We start from the raw sequence: 26,077 nt of genomic DNA, 5'->3' as shown, positions 1-26,077 counted from the left end.
TGGTGTAGTACAGTGCTCAGACACCCAGACCCCTTTTCTGGATGGGAAGTATTGCTGCCGTTAGACTCCTTTCACTGTTTGAGGTACTGAAGTCTCTAATAAGAAATACTTGGGGCTGGGGATTTAGCTCAGCGGCACAGCGCCTGCCTGGCAAGTGCGAGGTCGTGAGTTTGATTCTTGGTATGGAGAAAAAAACCAAAAAGAAACAAAAAAGAAATAGTCATCTATTTATTTTTATTTCTACACAGAAGGAAATACAGAATCAGGTAAGAGAATGTGAAATTTGTGTTAAAGTACCTAATTTTAATGAGGTTTCTTTCTACTATTCATCTAACACATTTTCATGCTAGATATGTAAGGAAGGCAATGTGCTAGGGACGATGGAGGAAATAGTTGGGTTCTTTGTCTCACAAGAAACTTATGATCCCATAATAAAAATAAAACAGGAACAAAGAGCCAACATGAGACAGCGGAAGAGATGGAAAGTGCTATAGTCCCTCAGGTAAAGGAAGGCCTGCTTCAGACTGCTGTGGTTATGAAAGCTTCATGAACAGTATCTCATTTTGGGCAGAATTGCAACTGGTAAAGATGAAAGTCCATTTCCAGGCCAAAGAAGTGATATGAGATGTGAAAAGCAGAAGCCATGCTTAACGAGGCAAAGTTAACTTCAATTGGTTGGAGGAAAGAAACAAAAAGTGGGGGATAAGATCAGATAGGCAGATTTAGCTGGTGGCTAGTGCTGATTTATGAAGGTGAGGAAGCTGTGCTCTGTTCAGAAATTAGTGGGTAGCCTCTGAAGCCTCTAGCATAGTGAGCAAAGTGTTGATGGAACAGTAAAAATAGGCCTACGAAGGCAGAGAAACTTCAACAGGATGAGAAGCACTGTTGGGGAGGGAAAAGCAATGGGCTTATCCCTCGTCCCTAGAGTCTAGGGAATTTCTAGGTCCTCTTATCAATTTGGAAATTTCCTTTGCCTCTTTTAAGACATCCCCTTACAGATGACTTCCTTGACTACCTTTCCTTTAATCCACGGTTTTCATTCTTTTTGGCCTACTTAGCTAGTGTCTAATATTTCCCATGGCAGAGGCAGTCAGAAAGGAACTACTCTTGTTGGAATTTTTCAGTGACAACTGAAACTAAGCAAAAGGGGTATGCAGTGGTCACAATTTTTGGGAGGTCCCAAACGGCTGTGTTTTCTTTTTTCTACAGTCTCTAGTAATGTGTATGTAGTCAGACTAAATTTGTAATTTTACTACTGAAGACCTCAGATGGACACATATACACTTTTAACTCATTGTATAAAACATAACTTTAAATGGAATTAGTGATCAGGGAGTTAGGGATCAGCACTGAGGACCACCTACAGTCATGTCCAAAGAGAGAATTCCCAAACTGACATATTCAAGGGGAAATAAAAACAAGAAGCAATTTAAGAAAACAGAGTACAGTAAAAGAAGAAGAGGACTATTAACAAATTTAAATTACATCTTGAAATACAAGTGATGAAGGTACCAAATACTTTTCTTCAAACTTACATATTTCATCATTTACTTTGCAACTCTTGTCAAAGTTCTACCACAATAACAAATTAAAATTTACCTTTAGATTCAGTTTTCTTTTGTATTTTATAAAAATTACCCTACAGTGATGTAACAGTCTACAAAAAAACTGAAAATCTAAACAACCTAAAATTTTTTTAAAAATTCATTATATTCACTATATAAATTTTAGTTTTAAAAATCAGTATGCAATGCAAAGGAAATAAATTGAATGTGTTCATCTATATATGAGGTATGACTGAAAAATACAGTAAATATTTAAATTTTAAAGATACATGGCTATTAGTCTCCCTCAAAATGCTCCCACTCACTTTGAATACACTTACCCATTGTTCTTGCCACTTTCTTTTTCTGGGGGCATTGAGACAAGGTTTTGCTACGTAGTTCAGGCCAGCCTTGAACTCATGATGTAGCCCAGGTTGGCCTCGAACTTGTGACAATCCTACCTCAGCCTCCTGAATGCTGGGACCACAGGCATGTACCAGCATGCCTGGCTCTTGCCACTTTCTGAAGCAGTTCTGGAGAACACCTTTCATGAGTATCTTTAAATTGTGCTGTCATGGCTGCCCTGACGTCCTGAGTGGATTCAAAATATTTACCTTTCATGGTCGTTTTGACTTTGGGAAAGAGCCAGAAGTTGCATGGTGGCAGATTCAGTGAAAAAGGTAAATGAAGACACACAAACGTTTTAACCAGCCTGCCTCCTGCCTTTCCACTGGACGGCACTTGGCAGCAGCACTCACTGTAGTTTTGGTCATACCTGGTAAAGTCACTCACAGAGAGGATTTCCAGAACTGCTTCAGAAAGTGGCAAGAACAATGGACTAAGTTTGCTCAAAGAGAAAGGGATTCCTTTGTAGGGGGTTAATCACAGTGTACCTTTTACTGTAGGAAGAGTTTGAGAAATTTAAACATTCACCACGTATTTTGATCATATGAAGTATAATATGTAAATATTTACAATTTTGTACATATTAATATATTAAAATGTAGGTACCATTTATTTGTTAAATTTTAAACTTATCAGTGTAAGAGCCTACTGTACAGAACATTGAAAAATTTGTTGAATAAATGAATCAAGATTAGTGAAATCAAAATTAGTGGAAGAACCAAAATAGTGGAAGAACTGATATAGAAAATATCAGTGGTGATATTTATGCAAAAAATATCATGAGTATGAAATAAAAATATTTCTAAAATGATCTTTCAACATAGATAGATCTTATGTAATGATATTGAACCACAAATGAATGCAATCCCTTTGATTCATAATTTACATACTATCATATTTACATTAAAATATCAAATATACTAAAAGTGATAAAATAAGTGAGCACCATGTCTGAAAATAAATTAAAATATTTAAAAATCTTATCTACACAATATCTGGAAAGCAGATTAAACAGACTAAATTGCTTGTGTGACACACATGAGTCTAAATGGAACTGACAGTACATTTCACACTGCTAAACTAGCATAAAAATGAAGCACTCATGTTGCTCATTATGGTGTTTATAAGACAGCTGAATTTCAGGATGTTCAGGGTATCTGAAATAATGCTACAAAACAAGTAGAAAAATATCTAGTTAACTGCTAATGCTCGATTACTTCATGATTCAATTCTGAAACTCTTTGGACCTTATGTATCTTTTCACATTTATAGAATACAATCTCCCTTCTAAAGGAATGATTAAGTGGAAATAAACAAAAATGAATTGTTTTAAGGGCAGAATTTGACTCTTTTGTGCAGTTTATTTTGATAGAAAAAAGAAAAAAAGCCGAGAATGGTGACAGAAGCCTACAATACTAGAGCATTAGGAAGCTATGGCAGAAGGGTTGCAAGTTTGAGCTCACTCCAGGCAGCTTAGTGAGAACCTGTCTCAAAAATAACAAATGAAGGGGTTGGGGATTTAGCTCAGCGGCAAAAGCACCTGCCTGGCAAGCGCAAGGTTGTGAGTTTGGTTCCTGGTACCGGAGAAAAATAAAAAAAAAAAAACCAAAAAAAAAAACCAAATGAAAATAAAAACAAAAGGGCTGTGGATGTACCTCAGTGTAAAAGCCCCAGATTTAATCCCCAGTACTACAAGAAGAAAGAAAAATGTTATCATTGATTGGTAAATAAATTAACCAAAAAACATGACAAAAGATATATGCAATACATCCCATTCTAAATGAATAAAAAGTATCTATCTATCTGTTTTTCTATTTATATGTACCTATGTATCTATATACTTATTCCTAAGGGAGAAAAAGTTTAGACATATACCACAAATCTAACAGTGATTATCTTGGGGTTACAGAATTCTGTGTTTTAAGTTACCTTTTTTGTGTACTTTCATGTGATTTTAGAGTATTAGTATGTGTTATTTTTCAGTCAGATAAAAATTAATATTAGAATGAAAAATGTCTAATAGAAAGCATACAGAAGCTGCTTCTCAAGTAAGGAGAAACTGCACATTTCCATTTTAAAAACCTTAATTCAGCCTCTTCATAAAGACTCTCCCCATACGGCCTAGTTAGCGGCAAAGCTTCCCCATTTATAATCCTGGCACTGTGCTAACAGGCAGACATAATCTCAGCTCACCTCTGTAGCCTCCACAGCTCAGCACAGGATCTGCCTTGCTACACTGCTATATTGTGTAAGTCATAATCCTTCAAGGAGTTTAATGTGATTTCCCCTAGGATAGTAGTTATGTCAAGTTAGTAAATATATTTAATGATCTAGCAATTAAATATTTACCATAAGCCAACTAACTGTACTACACATGGAAGATTTATAGAAGAACGAGCACTTTACTTGTGCTAAGAATGCTTACAATATAGTGGGAGAAATAGATTCGACAAGAATTATACAGCAAAATTTTATTAGGAATAAGAAAAAACTGTTGTAGGATTCCAGGAGTGTTTTGCTGGGTGAAGCTAAATTTTGACAAGAGGACATATTTTACTTATTAAAAAAAATATTAAAAAAACAACAGGTTGAAATGGAATAAAGGATGACAGTATTGTTACTTCTGATAAACAAAAACAGGCAATAGCCTAACTTGCCACATGACAAGGGACTAGGGATAGAGTAGTTCTTTCTCTAAAACATTAATGTTTACAAAACATGCTGACTGCATTAAAAACAAAGAGAAGTCATAAAAATGACCAGCTATGGCTTGAAACTAAGTGTGTAACCAATTTCTGGCTATACTTTTTGCCAATATAATTTGGAAAATTAACTTTATATTATGAACTCATTAGCCTCTAATAGTGTTGCTCATCACCCAAATGTAGCCATTAAATACTGATCCTGGAAAGGACACAATCATTCTGAGGCAAAAGTTATTATTTTAGCAGGTCAAATCTTACTCTTTGGCAGCCAAGACGAAAGTGTGCAGACTGCTGGAGAAGTGGAGAGGTGAGGGTTAGGAGAAGGACCTGCCTAAGAGAAAGTGGTAAAGAAAGGGAGGGTGAAGAGGCAGTGACTGCTATTTCCCCTTGGAACATCAATCAGCAATAAAACCAAGGACTGAACTGGGAAAGACAGTAAAATAAAGAATGCTATTATTCAGCTGTGTGAAATTACATTATTTATATATTACATCTGTACTTTGCTTTTTTTTTCTTTTGGGTCTTTTTGAGACAGGGTCTCATTGTGCAGTTCAGGCTGGTCTTGAACTCACTTTGTAGCCCAGGCGGCCTCAAAGTCACAGCGTCCTAAGTGCTGGGATTACAGGTGTGTGCCACCACAGCTGTCTATATCTATACTTTTCATAGCTTTCTTTTTTTTTTTTTTTTTTTTAAGCCAGGGTCTCACTATGTAGTTCAGGTTGCCTTGAACTCACTGTGTAGCCCAGGCTGGCCTTGAACTAGCGGCAATCCTCCTGCCTCAGCTTCTGCAGTGCTGGGATTACAGGTGTGTGCCACCATGCCTGGCTCACTTCATAGCTTTTGAACAGTTCATTTTATTATTTCATCATGTAGTTTATAATAGTCATCTGAATTCTTACAGGTAAGTTAGATGTCACATTTCTAGCAAACATTAAGGACTAATAAATGTTTCAATATATTTGTAATCAAGTCACAGAACCTCTTAAACATTTTTAAAAGTTAAAGAACCATAAACAGAATTTTAAATTCTTGAATTTGTTTATAGACTTTTACTCTTCAGCTATTAGTCTCTGTTCAGTCTCTAGCTAAGGTACATATACTTAGAGAAGATAAGTTGGAAATAAGTTAAAAAGAAGAGTAGAGCAAATAGTAGCAATATTTTTCATTTATATATTACGTACAAAATAATAGAATGTAATGGGCATTTTTCCCTAAAAAATTATCTAAATCTAAATTATCAAATTAGAGGAAAGCAATTTCCTTAGCAAAAATTTTTGTAAAAGATTTAATAAACAAGTTGTCTCATATGTTGAAATATTTTACCTTAACATTTTATTCATAACATTTGGAAGATTTCTACCATGAAATCTTTTTCTTACACACACACACACACACACATACACACACACACTAAAAGCAAGGATGAAACGAGATATATGCCTGTTTTAAAGAGGTTATTTCAACATTACACATAACTATTGTTTCTAAGTGGTATGGGGTTTCCTATAGTTAAATGATATGTGACTGAAGAAACACGAGTTGTGATATTAATAGCTGCCTTAAGTTCAGAATTCATGACAGTCTGTTTACCCCTGATACCACCACAAAGGACTGAAAAGTGAAAATTCAAAGAACCTTGGTATATGTGTGTGTGTGTGTGTGTGCGTGTGTGTGTGTGTGTATGTACACAGAAGAGGATAATTCACATTTTCTTTGTAAGGAATAGTGAATAGTCAAACAGCAACTTTCTCTGTGCTTCACAGGGTTGTACTGATAGCTAGAAGAATCTGGTGCTGGGTATACACTCTTTTGACAGTCAATGACACATTATAAAGATAGTCAACAGTTGTCTTGTACTTGATGGGACATAATTCTTTAGTGGAAGAATTTAGAGTATGTTGGATGGAAGTAATAAAGAATAATTTCGGTGAGCTGGGAAACTGAGGCCAATAAGATAAGAAACTGGAGCGGCCATGCAACCGTTATTCACATTTGGAGAAGTACTCTGAGTTTGTCAACTAAATTGTCAGGCTTTGTTTGTTTGAAAATTAATTTTGACTAAATATGATTAAAAACAATACAGGAAACATCCGAAAGTTTGAATTAAAATTCTCTTTTTAATTGTTTTAAAATGTAACATTTATTGTTCAGCAAAATTTGTTTTAATTTAGAAGACAAGCCAAGACCCATTCTAAGAAAAGATCAAGTGATTTTATGTGATTGTAAACTTATATTGTCAGTATGGTAACTTAGATAATTATAATTGTTATCCCTGATTTTTTTTGGTAGAGAAAAAAGTCAACAGATGGACATAAAAAAATCTGAAATTCTTATTTATTTTCATTTAACTACACTTCCTTGCCATACTAAGAAAACATTTTTGTAAAGGTTAAATAAAGTATTTCATGGCAACCACTGCTTCTTAGTGCCTGTATAACAAGAAACATGAGCCAGCCAAAGTTGTGCAAGTTGGTTTTCTTTCCCAGTGAGGGAATGTGGTATCTAAGACCTTGTCCTAACTCATTTTATCCCCAAGTGTAAGTCAAGCAAGTCAAACATGAACTAATGCCTGCAGGGAAGTCCCTGACTCCAAAAGTATGGATTATTTCACATTTATCTTAAAATCTGCTCTCAGAGTTCTTAAAATTCATTAACTTGGCAAGTCAGGAATTATCATGAGAAATGAAATAATTTCATAACTGTGAAGTCATCCAACATTCCATGCATCTGACACTCACTGGGCTTGGCCATGTCTTGGGCATTATTCTGACCTTTAAATAAGTTCTTCAATATCCTGGAAATAATTAAAAACATGGAAATAATTAAAAAGTGCCACACTATAATAGGTATGACACTGTCTTTCAGCTAATGCTTTTCTTGTATAGACTCATGATGGGTGTGGATTAAAGACGGTCATACTATATATGCTGAAATCTTTGTAGTGTTCTCAATCAGTATTTCCCATTACTTAAAAAATGGCAAATCATCATGTTTTAATGATCCAGCTACACTCCCCTTTCCCAAGCACTCTGTATTAAAATTCACACTTAAAACTAGTTCAGTGAAGGACCTTTATGTTTAGATGTCAAGAATTCACATTTGCAAAGCACGGGCTTGTGAAACGGCTTTGAGTGTCTTGTAAAAAGCTTAAGGAATCTCCAGTCTGTTTTTTTCCAAAGCTATATTTCAGTATCTAAAATTTATTGCCAGCGGAGGGACAGAGAGACCATTAGCAGCACCAGCAATCATTCCTCTGGGTGCTTCACAGCTGACATAATCTGCAGGCAGCCCCTTTCACGCAGGTTTGTAGAAAAATGCCAGAAATCAGTCCTGGGGCTGGATAAAGTGCCCTATCACAACCCTCTGCCATTTCTTATAAAAGACTTTAAAAGTCTTGAAAAAGGTCATATTGTAAATGATTTTTAGAAAGAGACTAAAGTATATAGGAAAGCTCAGTCTCAAATTTATGTCTCTGATTTAAGTAGAATAAATGTAGAATGAAGAAATTCCAAATATGGAATATTTATTAACTAAAACTGCCAGGGCTGCATTCACTTCTACCGGTGACTGGACAAAGCACTCTAAGCTTCTGCAGATAATGTGAATTTCTTAGAATTCCTGATGAAATAAAAATATTTTAAGAGAGAAAAGTGAAGGAACTGAGTCTACAGACTACTTTTCTGCTGTTTTGATTACTGCTTAAAACTGAAATAAAAACACAAACTGATGGTGAATGGACAGTAGTTCCGGGTACTCAAATGGAGTCAGTGTTTACAGAATATTTTGGATTAAAATCCTTGCCAGATGGTCCCAAGAAGTGTTTACCTCACTGTTGATTTTAGCTATCTTAATGTCAGCAACAATAAAAAGAAGCCTGTTACTGCCACTGGGGAGCAAAGGCATAAAATCCTTCCTCCCCAAATGAAATTGCCGGTTGCCGACAGCTGTGCCCTATGCAATAATAAGGATGATAGTGTAGATTTCTGGGAAATTATTTCCATGATTAGAGAAAGAAACAGCATGTGTCAAATTTAACTTGTAATGAAGTCTATTTTAAATACATAACGTTTAGCAATTATACTATGCACTTTTATTTTATGATAAACATCAATTTTTATAGAATAAACACAAAAGATTACACAAAAGTGTGAAGAGTTAAGACTGCATCTGGGCTTGAGAGTTGGTTCCATTTGAAGTATATTGCTAATCTCTTCCTGTAGCATTTTCCTATTTTATGAGTTTTCATTAGAGGCCACAGGCAGGCCAAAGAAACAGGAGTGGGAGGACCAAGAGCTATTCTTTCTTTTTTTAAAGCTCTTTCCAATAAAGTCCCTGTTATAAGTCAGATGGTTGCAGGTCGTGCTCTCCCAATCATTAGACAAACTGCTCAATTCCTGTCCAGAGCAGGAAAGAGCCAATTTCTCAGAAAAATCGAACAGAATTTGACATAATGTCTTAAGTTCTCTCTTAACGATTTAGATTGTATCAACAGTATTGGTCCCAACTCATTTGCTTCTAAATGTTTTTCATTTTTCAATTTAACTTTTAGGTATGTAATTTTAATAATCACACTCTCTGTAGAAATGAATCAACCTAGCGCAAAGGAAAATCCTTCAACCTGGAATAGCTTCATCTCGCTCTGGAAAGAGGAAATAGATTTTCCTGCTCCTCATTCACCCAAGAGATGAACACATTGCCCCAACTCTGTCCCCAAGCTCATTCTGGCCTTGGAGTATACACATAGGCAGCTTTGTATGGGTTGATTTAAACCCTCCAGAAAGGGTAGGTGGAAATAGTATGCAGGCAGTCTTGAATCCTTCATGATTGTGTACAAAGGCACTAAATTCCCAACAACTTAGGCTCAGAAGTGCTGGAATTACCAGGAGCAAGAGCAGGAACAGCAGCCCCATGAGGTAGAATCTCCATAATTTGAGGTGTTTCAATGATATGGGTTGTCCAATTTCCCTTTTCACAGTGTCAACAATCCATGGTAGGTGACTCTCACTGTTCTTGGGAGATTTGATTTCACAACAATAACAGGCCACCTGTTCTCTTGGCAGACAAATCAGTGATCCATCAGAAGTTTCAGCTGAGGTTTCTTGAAGGAGTCCAAACTGCCTACTGGTCTTGCTGATGGCAGCCATCTTGGCAATGATTGGCAGATTATGAATGAAAAATGACATCTCCTTTTTTTGTTTTGTGCACTTCTGAAGAGTATCCTAAAGTGCCAAAACCTTCACATCTGTAGCTGCATGGGCAGCTGAATGTGTGTATTAATCCAGCAGCACTTCTGCTTAGGGTAGCTATACTGAACATAGCCTCCTGATAGGCCAGCTCTACTTCTTTTCTGGATACCACCATGTTTATTATCCCACCTCTCAAGATTATCCAGTCACTGGTGGGCACTGACAGCAACTTGACTTTCTGAGGGGGTTGTTATCATAAACGTATCCCCTGCAACTGCACTGTCAGGCATTATGAATTCATTTGGTTGTCATACTACCGTGCCAATGATAACTCAAGGGTTGACCACAGTTTGTCCACCTGTGACTATAGTTCCTCCCTCCTCAGCATCATCCCAGAATCCTTTGAGCATGAGTGATGTTATCTTTCCTTGATCTTCCTCATTCATATTTTGGCTGACACTGAGTAACATTAACAAGTTGTCATATTCAGTGATACCCATGGCAGTATAGGTCAGTGAGCACATTGGCACAAACTATATGCCCTGTCATGTAGGGATCCTTCACCAAGGGGTAGAAGAAGCCAGTGGTGTGCACCAGTGACAGGCCCCTGTGTCTCAGGGGGATGACACAGGAGTCTATCCAGTGCTCAGGGTTGGTGAGGCTGGGCTGGGGCTACCTCTCCCTGGACTCTGATCAGGCCAAGGCCTAACGGGGGCCTCAAGAAGCCAGGTCAGTCCCACCAGGAGTTTGAGCAGCATGTCCTGGGGGACTTTGCAGCCTCTGCTTTTCATGCTGGAGAAGCCCATCAGCTGCCAGCTTGGGCTGAGGTCCAATGTCTGGGACTCTAAGAGGCAAAAGGAGCCTTCTGCCACCACCATGGCCTCTTCACTCGTGCCTGCTGTGGCTTCCACCATTGTGCAGGCCCCGCAGGGAGAGAAAGGATGGGGCTCTAGGAGCCCTTTGATTTCTTACTCTAGTTAATTTGAAGTAATAGCCGAATATTACCAGAAGAGCTTTTCCTGGGCACACCTGGCATCACAGCATGCCTGCCTCAAGTCACCTTTTTGGCCTCTCAAGAACTATTCTTAGTCCATGTGTACTGACAGCATAGTATGGCTTATTTTGAGATTAGTGCCTCTTTTTGTGTATGTATTTACAGTATATATGAAGTGGTCAAGGTCAACATGATACAAAGAACATCATTTATAATTTTACTATTAAAATAATATTTGAAACCTATGTTCTAGAGAGATGTCACAAAAGTTATAAGAAACCTCAACATTTATCTATTCAGTGAATATATATCAAATGCCTATTATAAGCAAAATATAAGAATAGATCTTGTGGAAACACTACTTCATTAAAGCCTCCTACTGTATTCCTCCTTTCACTCTTAGCAAACACCACTATAACCTCATTCCCATTCACACCCACCCTCCTTCCCTCCCTCTTGTCTCAGAGTAGGAGGAGGCTCTTGGGGTAAATTGTAAATGGTCATAAATCCTCTTCAGCAGCACTCCTCAAGATCTAGCTCTCTGTCTTCTGGATGTGGCCTAACCTTGTGACTTGTACTGCCCAATAGCATGTGGCAGAATGACATTGTGTTAGTTCTGAGGCTAGGTTCAAGAGGCCTTGGGTCTCTGCTTTTGTTCTCCTCAGACAATTTACCACGTAAAGAAGCTCACTAAAGAAGCAAGGCATCTGGCCACAGCCTGTCAACTATGAAATATGTAGGTGTGGCCACCCTAGAAAACCCACCACTACCTGATGTGCCAGCTAACTGTGGCTTCCTGAGGGAGTCTGGGTGAGACCAGCAGAAGAATATCCTGAAAGAACCAAGATTTCTAACCAACAGACTCAGGAATTAAGTCATTAAGCTTTGGTTTATTAAGCAGCAATAGATATCTGATATGAACCTCTTCCCATCTAAGATCAATCCCTTCATCTCTAATCTTGATTTGTTCCTCTTCTGCACTCCTAAGACTTTATGCCATTATTCATTATTTCTCTATTCTGCATCATAAATCTCTTTCTCTTTATTTCTTCTCATATAAACATTCCTGAGTTTCTTCCACTTAAAACCTTCCTTCAACCCTGCAGCTTTCTGCAGTTATTATCCAGATAAGATTAAAAAAAAAATTCAGGTTCATCTGCTGCCTTTTCTTACTTCTCATTCATTTCTCAACCCACTGTAGCCTGGCTTCTAACCCTGCTGAAAGTGCTTTCCATAGGTCATCAATGATGTACAAATGCCAAATAAAACAATCTCCTCTTTTTGGTTCCTTAATCACTCAATCACTGATATTTCTATCTTTCAAAACATTTTCCTTTTTTGACTATTAAAACATCAATATGTCCTGATTTTCTAACTATCTTAATTTTCCTTATTCTTCTTGTTCGCCCTCAGTAGATACCATTCCTTAGCCTATCTCCCTCCTATTCTGCTATTGGTCCTATACAACTTCATCTCCAAGACAGCTCCAACAATCCTTGCCTCTTGTTACCTATGTCTTTGTGTAGTCTCCTCCATGTTGAGTAGGCCTGATCTGTGTTACTACTGGGCTGCTATAGAAATGACAACAAGTGACTTCACGCATTTCAGCTTTTGTCTGTTCCATTTTGGATCACCTGACCTTTTTGAAATTTAACTACCACATCATGGGAATATGGAGGGATCTTTGTTGTAAGGAGCTGAGACCGCCTATCAATAGCCACGTGAATGCACTATTTTGAAGTGGACTCTTTACCCCAGTAAAATGTTCAGAAGACAAGCTTTTGCCAGTGTCTTGATGACAACCTTAGAATCACTTAGTTAAATACTTGAAATTTCTAACAAACCTTTGAGGTATAAATGTTGTTTTAGCTATTCAAATTTTGGGTAATTTGCTATATAGCAACAGGTAACTAATACAGATTTGAGTATCTGCAAATAGGGTGCTACTATAACAAAAGTCTAAGATGGGGCTTTACAGCAGAGAAGTGAGTAAAAACCAGATGGACTTGAAGAGAAGGTTGGTGGATGTCTAATGTGCTTTAAAGAGATTAGTAATAGAAACTTGGTGGTTTTAATGGAGGCTGGCAGTGAGGCAGTGAGGAAAATGTCATTGCAAATGGGTTGAAAGGGGATTCTTGCCATATAGAAACAGAACGTTCAGCACACTGTTACCTGCAGTAACACAGAAAATTGAAAATAGGCTTAATAAACTATGTGATCTCACTAAGACTTCCAGGCAGTGCTTAAATGTCTCCTGGCTTCTACATGCTGCTTATATTAAAATCAGAGAAGGGAGATATTGAGCTTAAGGAAGGACTAGTAAATAAAAAGGAGCTAGAACCTGCTAGTTCTGAAAGTTCCTAACTTTATCAGATGGCAAATGATGCGAAAATCAACAAATGGCTTCTAGGCAAAGATCAAATCCAGGATATTATCAACCAAGAAAACCAGGATGAGAGATGACACAGTGCGCCTATGAAATCCTTTAAGAACAGATAAAAATATAAATCTAAGCTTTAGAGAACTACCCAAACAAAAGGGGTTCAACAAATTGAAGGATAATGGCCCTTAGCATTGTCAGTAAAATCTTGAAATAGAAGGGTTGTGTGTGTGTGTGTGCGCGCGCATAAACATGCTACTGGGAATTGAACCTAGTGCCTTGCATATGCCCTTCAAAGCAACCTAACACTCACTGTGTCCAAACGGTTGTAGGGTTAGCCTATGTGCACTCACACTATTCTCTGTCTCTAAAACACTGTCCTACATATTTTCCCACCTTGGGCTATAGCAAACTACTACAACTTGTCACTTAATTTTGAAATCTCAAGAGTCAAACCAGATCTTTTCTTCCCCATAATCAGTAACAAAATTGTGATTTTTAACCTCCCACCTATCTTTCAACCAGACTTCTACCAATCTAAATCTCTCAGCACTTTCAAGATGTTATTCCATGGTCTTATGGCCTTACTGTGGACAGAAGTCCACAGAAATCTAAACTGTCATTCCCCACCGACTAGGGTGTGCTGTTTTCCTCTGGTTATGTTCAAGATTTTCTTTTTTACCATTAGTTTTCAGTGAATTCCTAATGATATGCCTGGTTGTGAATTCTTTGAATTTACTGAGTCTGGAGTTTAGCTGAGCTTTTTGGGTTTGTCAGTTCCTATCTTTTATAAATTTGGGAAATTTTCTGGAATTATTTCATTTTTGCCTAATTTTCCCCTTTTCTCATTTTGGAAGTGCAATCATTCGTATTAGACATTTTGAATTTTCCCATGGTCCTGGTGTTCTATTCATTTTGTCTCTTTCTTCAGACTGATTGATCTATTGATATCTTCCCAACTGACTGACTTTTTCTTTCTGCCATGTTGTATCATATTTCTATCACTGAGTAATACATTAGAACAAATTTAGCAGCTTAAAACCACACGCATTTATTGTCACGGTGACCATGGGTCAGGAGTCCAGACAGGGTCTCACAAGACTGCAGATGAGCTGTCAGCTGGGCTGCACTCTTATCTGGATGCTCTACTTGGGAAGAATCCACTTCTAAGCTTACTCAAGTTGTTGGCAGGATTTGTTCCCATGGCTTTAGGAGAAAGGCTTTCACTTCCTCCTGGCTGGTGCTGGCAGCCACCTTCAGGCTCTGGAGGCTCCTCACAGCTCTCTGCCCCACGGCAGCTTGGGTCTTCAAACCTGGCAGAGTGTATGCGTTTCTCTTTATGAATATTTGAATCCCTATTTTAAGGCTTTTATCTGATAAAATTAGGCACACCCAGGACCATCTCTTTCTAAATTTAGGATTTTAATTACAGTTCTAAAATCTCACTTTTGTCAGCTGCTTTAAAAAATATGAGAATGCCAATATTTAGGTCACCTGGGAGTTGACATCAATGTGTCTTCTCCTTAAAATCAAGCAACATCATTTTTACTATTTCTATGGTGCTGGGAACTGAACCTGCAGCTTTTGTAATTAGCTACATCTTTAGCTATTTTATTTCATTTTTTTGAAACAGGGTCTAACTTGCTCAGGCTGGACTTGAACTGAATTTTCTTGTCTATCATTCAGGGTGCTGGGAGTAACCTTTTCTCCCCTTAGATTCTTAACTAGTAGGCAATTTTGAGTTATGTTATGAACACTGTTAAAGTGCTGTTAGGGTTACAGGTGGAAACTCTGGATTTTCTTATGACAGTTCAAAGTGTGCTGATACTGTTGATTTAACAGGTAATTCACTTGGATGAAAACAGAAAACTCTCACACCTCGTAAGCAGGAGATTTGTTCAGTTCTTTTTCTTTTTCTTTTTCGTTTTTTTTTTTCAGTTCTTCAAGATGCTTTCAGTTTGCTCCATGCATGTCGGTCTCAGTCAAGTGGTTGGGCCAAACTTACATGTACTATGTCCTCATTTTACAGCTTTTCCTTTCTAAGTTTTCTCCTCACTTTCTTGCAGCCTTGGTTGCCTGGGCTTTCCCCTTGGTGTCTTAGCCCGAAGGATGATACTCCACCCCTGCACTGCCATGACACTAGCCTTCAGGGCAAAGCCACAAAAATGGAGAATTCACTCTGCAGATTACTTGCTCAAAGTTTTGACTCTAAAATCTGCCTGCCTCTGTTCAATCTTCAGAGCCTTCAGGTAGTTCTTTCGGTTCTATTCAGAATTTATAACTGTTATTTACAGAAATATCAATTTAATAGGTGTTTATACCAGTTTAGCCTTCTGTTTGTTTTAGCTCAGTCACTAGTTGGTGGAGGTGGCACTGTACAGTGTTTGCTTGGTTCATGAACTTAATTCTTTCCTTCATTCTGGTTGCAAACCAAATTGTGCGAGAATTGAATCAAATTCAATGGTTGGGTTCAATGCTGATTATATGAGGAAATTTGATTTGATTCTTATCCAATTCAGTTTGCAACCAGAATTGTGAAAAGGAATAAGTTCATGAATTGAGGGACCACTGTATCTGCTTTGGCTAAATCAAAGCTTCCCTTGAATCTGAGCTGCATATAAAACACATGCATCCAGTGTCTAGATTCAACTATATAATAGGAAGCACTTCTTGGAAGATCAAACTGTTGGTGGTTTTTGCTCTCATCCAACCTGATCTGAAGTGTACTAAAGTGGAATATTTAAGGGTCCCTGTGGTGGCATCTATGATTCTGTGCAGCTGACACATGCTCAGTTATTCCCTAAGAAATAGTTCTGTTCTTCCTTAGTTTGTTCAGGCAAGAAACTGTTGTGGGATATTCAGTGTTGTAAGTGATTCCGTCTCAAACGTGTTAGAAACTATAAGGAGAGTTTATGATTTTTCAATCCTAAAAGGTTATTCAGCTCCGGATTTCTGGGATTGGTTGTGTCTATGTTTCTTCCCATCCTACTGGGACTCAATGTTGTTAGCAACCTCTTGTGTGGTTCTAAGATATCTTGACCTCTTTGAAACCTCCCCAGGTGTCAGTGCCACTTTCCTGGTCTCTGCAACACAAGCTACATTGTTTAGTGGAGTTAAGTTCTATGAACTTTAGAAATCCTCCCGGAGACTATGAAATGCCTAACACCCAAGGTAGCACAAAACCCAGATACAAATGTTCCTAAAACCAAGCTAGCTGGGCAATGCAGGACATGACTTGGGAGTCGGAAAAAGGAACATTGTGCTCACTTGTGGGTCTCTGACTAGCTCCAGGTGCAGTTTGAAGCAAAGTGGTTAGTTTTTCCGAGCCTCAGATGTAACCTCTCATTAGAACACAGCAGAATTTGCAATTGTGGATGTAAGGAATTCCTTGAAGACCCTCTGGGCCCATTAAAACATCTGGCTTCAGAAGGTCTAAAAACATACTTCAGTAGACACAGATATAGCAAAGAGATACTGTTTTCTATAAATGTGATCTTCACTTTTAGCCTAAAGCAAATTATAGTGATTGTTGCTCATCTTAAAATTTGCATCCAGAGAATGCAGTTACAAATTTAAAAGAAAAAAAAGTTCACAGATCCCTGTCTTATGCTTCCAGTTTGTCACTGAATGGTTCTTAACTGTTTTTGGTAATACAGTTAAGATTTTGCAAGGGTTGATATTCAAAGAATCCCATATTAGTCTAGTTTTAGATTTGCATGGTCTTCTGTACCAGAAATTTCTCAGCTTTTTCTCTTTAAACTGTAGGGTCAGGCATCTGTGGACAGGCAAAAAATAGAATAGGGTCCTCATGAGGTCTTCTAACTAATCCTGACTAGAAGGAGTTAAAAACAAACTTTTAGAGAAATTCCTCTGGGAAGCAGGTCAAGGACTGTGGTAGAGAAAGAGAAAAGCCAGATAAAGAACCAAATGGCCTTTGGAATTGCACCAAGAGACCAGAAAAAGAGCTGACAGGCAGAACACAGACAGAAAGCCAAGTGCACAAACAGTAAGTTGTCCCCACCTCCAACAGAATATAGGAGAAACAGGCGGGGGACGTTTAAGTTTAAGGCAGTATGTACTCACACCTATGCATATATATACATGTGTATTCACTCTGCAGTTACTATATTATTCACGCTAGGGTCATTATAGATTAGAACAGATACCGCAGGCCCCCTTACTAACTCTAAGCCTACCATGAATAAGGTACCCCCTTGCCAACTAGCCAGCTACCCCAAAGATAAGGCCCTAAAAGGTAGGTCAAGGACAAGTAAACAAACAGAAAGAAGCTTCACATAGACTGCTGGAAGAAATGACGTTAAACAGAGATGCCTGGAAGCTAATCCAGTTGTGGCAAGCTCCAGGTGTGAGTGCGGAGGGTCACTGACCCCCTATAAAAGCAGCTGGGAATAAAGGGCCCTTTGGTCCTCCATCTTTGTGGAGCCCCCATCCTGATTCTTTCTCATCAGGTTAGCCTATTTCCTCCTTTCTCCTCCTTTTTCTTCTTTACAAATAAAGTGTTTTCTTTTCATTAAACTTTGTCCCTTTAATTTTTTTATTGGGAATGAGTTTACACTGCTGGCTGCTTGGATAGCACAGCAGTGGTGCTTGTCCCTGAGATGGGACATCTTTGGTTCCCTGATCAGGAACAAGATGTGACAGAACCTTACAGCTTCACAGTTGTAACAAATCATGATGCCAAAACCCAGGAGAACAAGACAATGCTGTGGAAATAAGACTATGTATATAGAAACTCAAAAGGTAAGTTCCATATCTATAAAATATGTATAACAAATGCTACAAACAACACAGGGATGTTTGAAAATAATACTGCTAATAAATACAAAAAGGCCTTGGAAATGTGCAAAACAGCACAAATATGAAAGGTGCAGTGGCTGTCAATTCTTCTTTTCTGTTGATCTCTTCCCTACCCAGAAATTGTTTTCCCACACTCTGGAGCCAATGATTCTTATGATTTCCCCTTCTCATTCCTGGCTCCCCTGTCCAGGGAATCCTGAGTCACGGAGGGCTATATTAGCTATGCATCTTTGCATGACTGTGGGGAGGGTTAAGTTTCTTTTGCTTTGCTTTTTGTTGGCTAAGTGGTTTGCTGTGTGTCTATGGACAAAATGGCTACAGGGATAGTGTACAACTAGCTACACATCACCACAGCTCTTCCAAGGCTCTCTCCTTGCCACTCACAGTCCACTGCTGGGAATGCAATCACCATGGGAACCTTTAGATGATCTAAAATGTTATACAACAAGTGTTAACATGGCTGGGATTAGAGAGGTACAGGGTTTTCTTTTTCTTTCTTTCTTTCTTTTTGGGTCTATATCTGTATGCTTTCACTTTTAAGAAAAAATAAGAAAAAGAAACTTAATTCTGAAACAAACACACACAATGTCCTTTATGCTACAAGGGGCAAACAATTTAAAAATTCTCTAATGTGGAAATTTCTCAAGAGGCAATTTAGAAAATAAGGGCGTGTGATTCACACTACAAATATGAGTGCAATATCATATTGTATGACAAATTTTTGTAAGAACTTTTATTAAAAAAAGATTTATGTAGTTTAATGTCCTGTCAGATTTTGAATTAGGTAAATATATGAAAAGAGAAAATATGACACTATATCTACCTTTCCAAATTTTATAAAACAACACTGTGGCAATTTGATGAAAAAAACAAAACTACGAATGTAGCTACTGATAAAAGAAAAAAAGGAAGATGCAGCCCAAGGGTAACACACACTCTGAAGCTGGTCTATAGACCAGATGGGAAAACTTGCTCTCTAATCTAATGACTTTCTTTTAATCACAAGCAGACAGTAGGCTGCCTTATTACCCAGAATTTAGAAATACATTATTCTTGAGAGTACGCCCTAGGATTTCTTTTATTCATTTAAGACCACATCTTTGTATTTAATTCATTCTTGTATTATCCCTGCAGGGCACATCTCTCTAATTATTTCCATCTAAAATGACAGGAAAATGGAATTATACTACTTGGAAAACATACATCCTTTGGTATATCTGTTCTCAGTGCTTCTTTGGACCTAGTTTTTCGTTGTGCTCATAGCACCACGGACTGTAAGCTGTTCTTAGAGGGCACAGGAAGGGGATTCCTTGTCTTGCATTCCTAGTATGTAGCATGTGCCTGGTACAGAATAAATGAATGAAAAATGGTGCCTAACACATAGTGCTTACTGTACACCAAGCACTAGTATTATTAGCTCATTAAGTCTTCACACCTAAAGGAATAGGAACTACTTTATCTTTATTTTACATATGAGCATGCTGAAGCACAGTAAAGCATGGTTGCACAAAACGGATCTAGACCTACATGCTTTGGTTCTAGAGTCTAGTTCTTAGTCAACACATCCTGCTGCCCCATCAACATCCATGCTCAAAAGGAAAATGCTCCATTCCAGGGGGATGAGGGGTGCACTGAGCCCTCTCTTTGAAGATTTCTGTGTTTCTGTCAGCTGTAGTATACCGTGTGGTTCCTCAGGAGACTTAAACAGGAAACAAACTGGAGACAGGCACACAAATGCACAATGTATGAATCCCTAACCTTAACAACTGCTCTGTTTTTAAGGCTGTTTCTCAAATACCTGTGGGGATTTGTGAGAGCGCCAGCTGTACTGGTGACTATGGAGACTCGCCAGGAGAATATTTTCATCGGTATCCACCTGGCCAAACCGCAGTGTCTCCTGTGTGTCATTACAGATCACAAAATGGCTGAAGACCAACTCTTCTACCTCGGGGCATTTGTTCTGAAAGAGAAAGAATATGAAAGCCAACGTGTATCAGATTAATTGCAAGATGTTTGGCAGCTGTCTGCCCAGTGGCCATTGTTACAACACTGAAACGCTAAAGGACTGTTGTCATTAGCTCTGGTATACAAAGTATCCTGTATTTCCAGGATAAGCACAGAAATTACCTTAAAGAGATCACAAATGTTCCAAGAATGTGTTTTGATTTATACATATAATAAATCATACACACGGATGAGTAAAAGAAACATGAGACCCTTTAAACTTACATTTCTTAAAATGAATTAACATCCTATAAAGAGTGCTGTACTGGGTAGTGCATATTTTTGAGTAGAGTACTAGAGGCTAGAATTACCATGTTCTCAGCCTCCTAAACTTGACAATCAAGACCAATTTATAAAGCCACAGTTTGTGCCCTGCAGAAAGTAAGGATCATTTAGGTAATACATCCCTAGATCCCTTAGGGGGAGGGTGCACGAAGTGTGTGTAAATCTGCTCAGGGAGAGATGTAAATAAAACCACGACATTCCTTCTATTATGAAGAGGGTTCAGGTTCAACTCCAGAACCCTAAACAGATCAAGTCAGTTTAAGCAAGCCACAATTTTCAACAGAAATAATGTTAGCTGAAAAACTGTTTCCAGTACCTGTTTCAGCTAACAGTCATCAGGCAGCTAACATCCTTTGTTAATCAGCTAAGGCTCAGCACATAAGTACTATGTTCTCCTGTTGATACCTCTTTCTCAACCAAACGGAGGTCTCTGCTGGCTGCTGTTTTGTTATAGCAAAACACTGGCAAAGTGATAAGAGTAGTTCTATGCTTATGCTTTTATCACTCTAGTTAGGTTATGGTTTAAACAATAAGAAATGTAGTGTTGGTAAACTAAAAGTATAGCTAAATGATTAACTTGAGGATATAAGAAACAATCATAATTAGCTAATTAACTTATAGATAATAAGAGAAAATATGCAATGGATGCTTCTCTAGTTGGCTTCTATTTCCTGGCTATGGATCTAGAGAATGCCACAATGTTATACTCCATTGTTGTCACTTTACTGAGTGGAGGGAGCGTTAAGAAACAGTTTAGAAGGGTAGTGATTCAAGGGATTAAAAGGCATGACACCGATGAGTCTATTAATAAATGAACCTGGAATCTAGCCGGAATGGAGATCAGACTTAGAAATTCATTGGGAAGAAAGTCACCTTGGCAAACAGAACCCACTACTACTCAGGAAAAATTCCCCTAACGTGGTTGTGTGGTTGCAGACAGTGAAGCGGTCCTGATACACCTCATTCTCCTAGAGGCCCTTGACTTCTAAGCCATCTCTCTATCATGTATTCTCACTGAAACACTCACTTACTATGGAGCTCAATCATGCTTGAAAGCCACTCTCATCACCAAAAAAAAAAAAAAAAAGGTCTGGCTAGACGAAAGCACTTATAAACAACTACCTGTTGTCTCCTGTAATGCTTTCTGCTGGGCTTTTGATCATTATGCATGGATTTAATATTTCTTGCTTTTGGGTTTTAGATTATCTAGTCTTACCCAGTCACTGTCCAAGCTCTGGCTACATCTCCAGTTACTCTCCATTTGCTGATGATGTTTGTACAGGACATCCTATTTCTAAAAGCCTTTTCCTACTCCTCCACCACTACCATGGCCTTCTTTCAAAGTCAAGCTGCTTCCTGCCTTTCCCCATTCCCTCTGCTGAGAACTCTTCCCCTCCAAATTTGCTTTACCAACTTAATTTTGCTTAGCTTTCAGGTTCCTAGGGTAAGGCCACTTCCTCAGAGGAGCCTTCTGAGATCTTCCCCAGATCATAGCAGGCTCTAGTCTCTTATATCCATATGACACTATTTTTTACTTTCAGAGTGCTTGAACCAGTAGCCTCCATCGTTAGACTCTGTGCTGAAAAAGGCAGGAATCAGATCTGTATTATTTACACCTTTATCTCTAGTACTCAACTCAACTCCTGACATACAAGTATTTGGTAAACACTTAGGAGTCAAAAATTAAGTACATTTAACTTTTAACATTGTATTATATAATACTGTAATATAACATATAATGTTCAATGTACTAGAAAATATAGAAAGTACCAATTTAAAAAATCTCTAATTTTACACTTAGCAATAATTGCCATTAACATTTTGGTGAATTTCAAAAATCTTTTTCTGTTCTGAATGTTTTGCTATCCAATTCTACCTTATATATTTATTTACAAACCTCTAATCAAATTGGAATGATAGTATATAATTAGTTTTGATGAGATTTTTCCACTTAGCATTATATAATCAACATAAACGGCTCTCCTTATAAACATTTCTCTCTCCTTTCCATCTAAGAGTACAAACATGAAGGAAAGGATATGATTCCAATCTCCCACTTAGTTACACATCCTGAGATTAAAACTCAGTTTTCATAATGAATTGGGATCAATCTCAACACAAAGGTTAAGTTACCAGATGGGGCTGGAGTAGAAAAAAAGTTCTATTACTTTCCTCATCTTTAAAAACTGACCTTTAATAAATGATGAGGTTTTAAGGAAAAAATGTAAATTAAAGAACACAAGGGGCTTGTTTACATTTTTCTAAAGAATATTTAAAGTCCTCAGGGAACTGTTTCTGTACTGCTCCTTCATTTGAGGAGTTCATTATAACTCTAATAAGTTTAAGCATTTCTTGAAATGTTTTAAATTCTCTGTGTATTATTAAAAAGTTCATACGCATTTAATGTGCCATCATATATGCTGAGCTTTAGAATGCTCACTAGGATTTGTAGTTAAGAGATGGCTTATTTGCCTTCAAGTTTCACAGTATGTTGTACAGGCATTTGCAATTAAGCAGAAATACTGTTTTGGTATAAGGGAAGACATATGAGTATAGCCTTGATTAAAAAAAAACTTTAAATACTATTTTATACAAAACTACAAATGTGGCATAGTAACATAAAACAAACTGAAAGTGGTATTTTGGGCCCTTAATCTTATTTCATATAACAGTTATTATTTATAAAAGAGAGGAGAAAACCTACAGCCAGAGAAATCAGACACAGATGAAGGGTTCTGTTAGTCTTGGACTCATGACCTAAAGGTGAAAGGCCAAACTGCCTCATGCTTCAACAGTCTGGTTCATCCACAATGGGTAAAAATGACTAGTTCCTGATATGAATCTGATCAAAAGTATGCAGAGAACTCAAATCACTTATCCTGTTTACGAAATTCATTTTTCTCATTGGCAACAATTATATTGTATATAAGCATTATATACACAATAAAATCCAAATGTGGGAAAATAAACTCCCTAAAGAGGATAAACCACATTCAGAGAATCTTGGAAACAATGAACCTAATAAACCTCTACCAGCCCATTTCAATGTCAAATGTCCTATAATTTCAAAGTAGTACAGTTTTGTATTTACTTTAGAATACACAGGGTTAGATGCCTACCACATTAAAACTTGGTGGCAAGTACCCTTGACATGGGAGGAAACAAGAAAATTACAGCAACAATTACAGAAGTATATCCTCTTGTGGCTCATGTTAACATTGCCAAATCCCTGTATAAATCAGAACCAACTATTCATAGAATGTACCTGTCAGCAATATGCTACGTGACATATGGCTCTACTTAATCAAATATACAATTCCTTAAAAAAAAAAAGAAGAAAAACTCAGAATATTCCTTCAAGGCACTATGTTAGCCAGTCAGTCATTCATACTCTGATGTGGTTTAAAACATTTAAATATTTATGTACGATATTTTATTTATATGTAGAGCTGTGTCTAAGAGAATATTTTTACCCAGAGAGGAAACTGATATTTGTGAAGGCCATTTCACAGTAGTTGCTACACATGAGTCCTCTTATAATGGCTCCGATAGCAAGACAAAAATATCCCTGGTTTAAATGCTCTATCAATGACTCTTTTATATTTTCTAGGTTTGTTTTTTATTAAATGCATTGTTCAAAATATGACAAAAAAAAAAAAAAACCTAGAAATTGGAGCCATGGAGGTTTTTTTCACATTGCTATTTGAACCAGCTGCAAAGATTTAGATCACACTAGCTCTTATTTTACGCATGTCCTTTGCAACAAGAAAACCATGGAATGCCCTTAAAAAAGATTTTTAAAATATGAAACAGATGTGTTATCTTCTTTCCCTTTGCTATTGTAGTACCATGTTAGGTAATTAATTCCTTAGTCTTGTATAGGTCTTCATGCATATAAAGAGAACATTAAATTTTATTTCCACAAAGTCTAATTCCTAGGAAAATTCTTAAGTTAGAGAACTAAGAATTCTTTTTTAGAATTATTTATTCTATAAACATTTATTTCCATAAAATTCTTGTTATCCCCATATAAATCCCCCCCTCCAATTTTTTACTTCTTTCTGTAGAAATTCTTAAGTTAGAGAACTAAAGCCCCTCCCCTCTCCTTTGGTGTCTCTGTCTCAGACAGAGGTCAGTATAGGAGCAGGACCACTGCTCCTGGCGAGCCAGCTCCACGCAAGAGTACATTAAAATAAACAAGGTATGGGCAAATACTTCAGTTTCAATAGCAACCAAACATGGTGAAAACGCAATGTAACACTGAAAATCAGTATGGAAACAGAAGCGATTTGTTGTTAAACTGCTGAACATATCAACCAGACATTCTATGAAATTACTTCCATGATAGGTTTCCTATTCTCTTTTATTTTTTTTTTGTGGCACTGGGGTTGAATCTAGGTCCTTTATACTGAGCTACATCCTCAAAAATGTGGGCGTGATCTCTGATGCATGTGTAGAGAACCCATATTCTCCAAAGTGTAACAAAGAAAACTTGTATCACTTTCCCATATAAAGAAGGCCTTGACTATAACCAAATTCTTCATTCTCTCACATTTTTTGTTTGTGCTTAATGTATAATTAGAAGTGATAACACATAGTACCAAATAAAATATCCTCTGCAGCCAACCGTACACTGTAGTGGAATGTGCATACCTGCTGCCAAGCTTGTACCGCAGTGTTCAGAGAATGAACCACATGCTGTCCGAAGTTTGCAGACACAGAACCGACTCTCATGGTGCACTCAAGCAGCTTCCCCGCTGTACTGCTGGAAACTTCAGTCTGTCCGGAGATGCTAAAGGGTTTTACCACACTTTGCATTGTAACATTTCTGCACTCTAAAAGCTTACAGTCGGCTTGAGCTGAGAACCGGATTTCTTGGCAGACAGAACCATTATTCCACTGTCGAAGATACATGTGTGGTTCTCTGAAGGAAATAATCATGTATTCTAGTTCAGAGGGTACATTTCTGTCAGAAATGAATGGCTGTAGGTACTGTGGTGAGACTGTTAAGAAAACATGAAAAACAGCTATTAAGATGATGAAGCAATACTTTATGGAAACAGAGTGACAGGACATTTAAATTATTCACTTTTTGTTTTTTTGACTGGCCTTTCATTATGTAGCCCAGGCTGGCTTCAAATTCATGGTAATCCTCCTGCCTCAGCCTCCCAAGAGCTAGGATTACAGGTGTGCACCACCACGGCTGGTTTTTTCTTTTGAGACAGGGTCTCTCTGTGTAATTCAGACTGGCCTTGAACTCACTATACAGCCCAAGCTGGTCACTGTTTGGCTGTTGAATTTGTATTTGGCATTTAATAAATTCAACATTCCCTTAAAGATATTAAAATTCAAAGGTTACTTTCACTTTTACAGAAAGATAAATAAAACAGAGAGGCAAGTATCTAAATCTCCGTATTTACTGTTTCTCAAAAAATAAATATCAAAGAGATTTAGAAAAAGCAGAATGTTTAACACTAGCTTTGCTTGGTTTTAGTCTGAATTTTTCTCCTTCTTCCATTATATATAGGTTGAAAATCTAATACCTAAATCAAAATGTATTAGCTAGAAAAGGTTTCATACAAAACATGATGCTTTAGGAATAACTGCTCAAGTAAGATTAGCAAGTTTATAAAAAACTACTTTTGATGTGTGAGGAAATTTAATTGTCTTCCTTCTAATTTATAAAAATGAGACTCCTTTAAATTAATTTGAGGGGCTGGGGATTTAGCTTAGCGGCAAAAGCGCCTGACTGGCAA

The 26,077-nt window shown here is 37.5% G+C and overlaps 1 protein-coding gene and 1 pseudogene across 3 annotated transcripts in view; both read right to left on the bottom strand.

Annotated features, from left to right (window-relative positions):
* The window catches only part of Vps13b (vacuolar protein sorting 13 homolog B (yeast)), a 657,708-nt gene that overhangs the window by 63,290 nt on the left and 568,341 nt on the right, over positions 1 to 26,077 (bottom strand). For all 3 annotated transcript variants that reach the window (XM_005381857.2, XM_005381855.2, XM_005381856.1), the window contains exons 42-43: positions 24,975 to 25,324; positions 19,831 to 19,992 (exon numbers count right to left, since the gene is read on the bottom strand). In XM_005381857.2, coding sequence (XP_005381914.1) covers positions 19,831 to 19,992; positions 24,975 to 25,324 — 512 coding nt within the window. The remainder of the gene's footprint in view (positions 1 to 19,830; positions 19,993 to 24,974; positions 25,325 to 26,077) is intronic.
* On the bottom strand, positions 9,494 to 10,754 carry LOC102007224 (annotated as a pseudogene).

Source organism: Chinchilla lanigera, unplaced genomic scaffold (assembly GCF_000276665.1).
Source record: "Chinchilla lanigera isolate Chin_1 unplaced genomic scaffold, ChiLan1.0 scaffold00016, whole genome shotgun sequence".
Lineage (NCBI taxonomy): Eukaryota > Metazoa > Chordata > Mammalia > Rodentia > Chinchillidae > Chinchilla > Chinchilla lanigera.
Note: the sequence above shows the minus strand (reverse complement) of the source record. Positions and strands in the feature narration are given on the sequence as shown.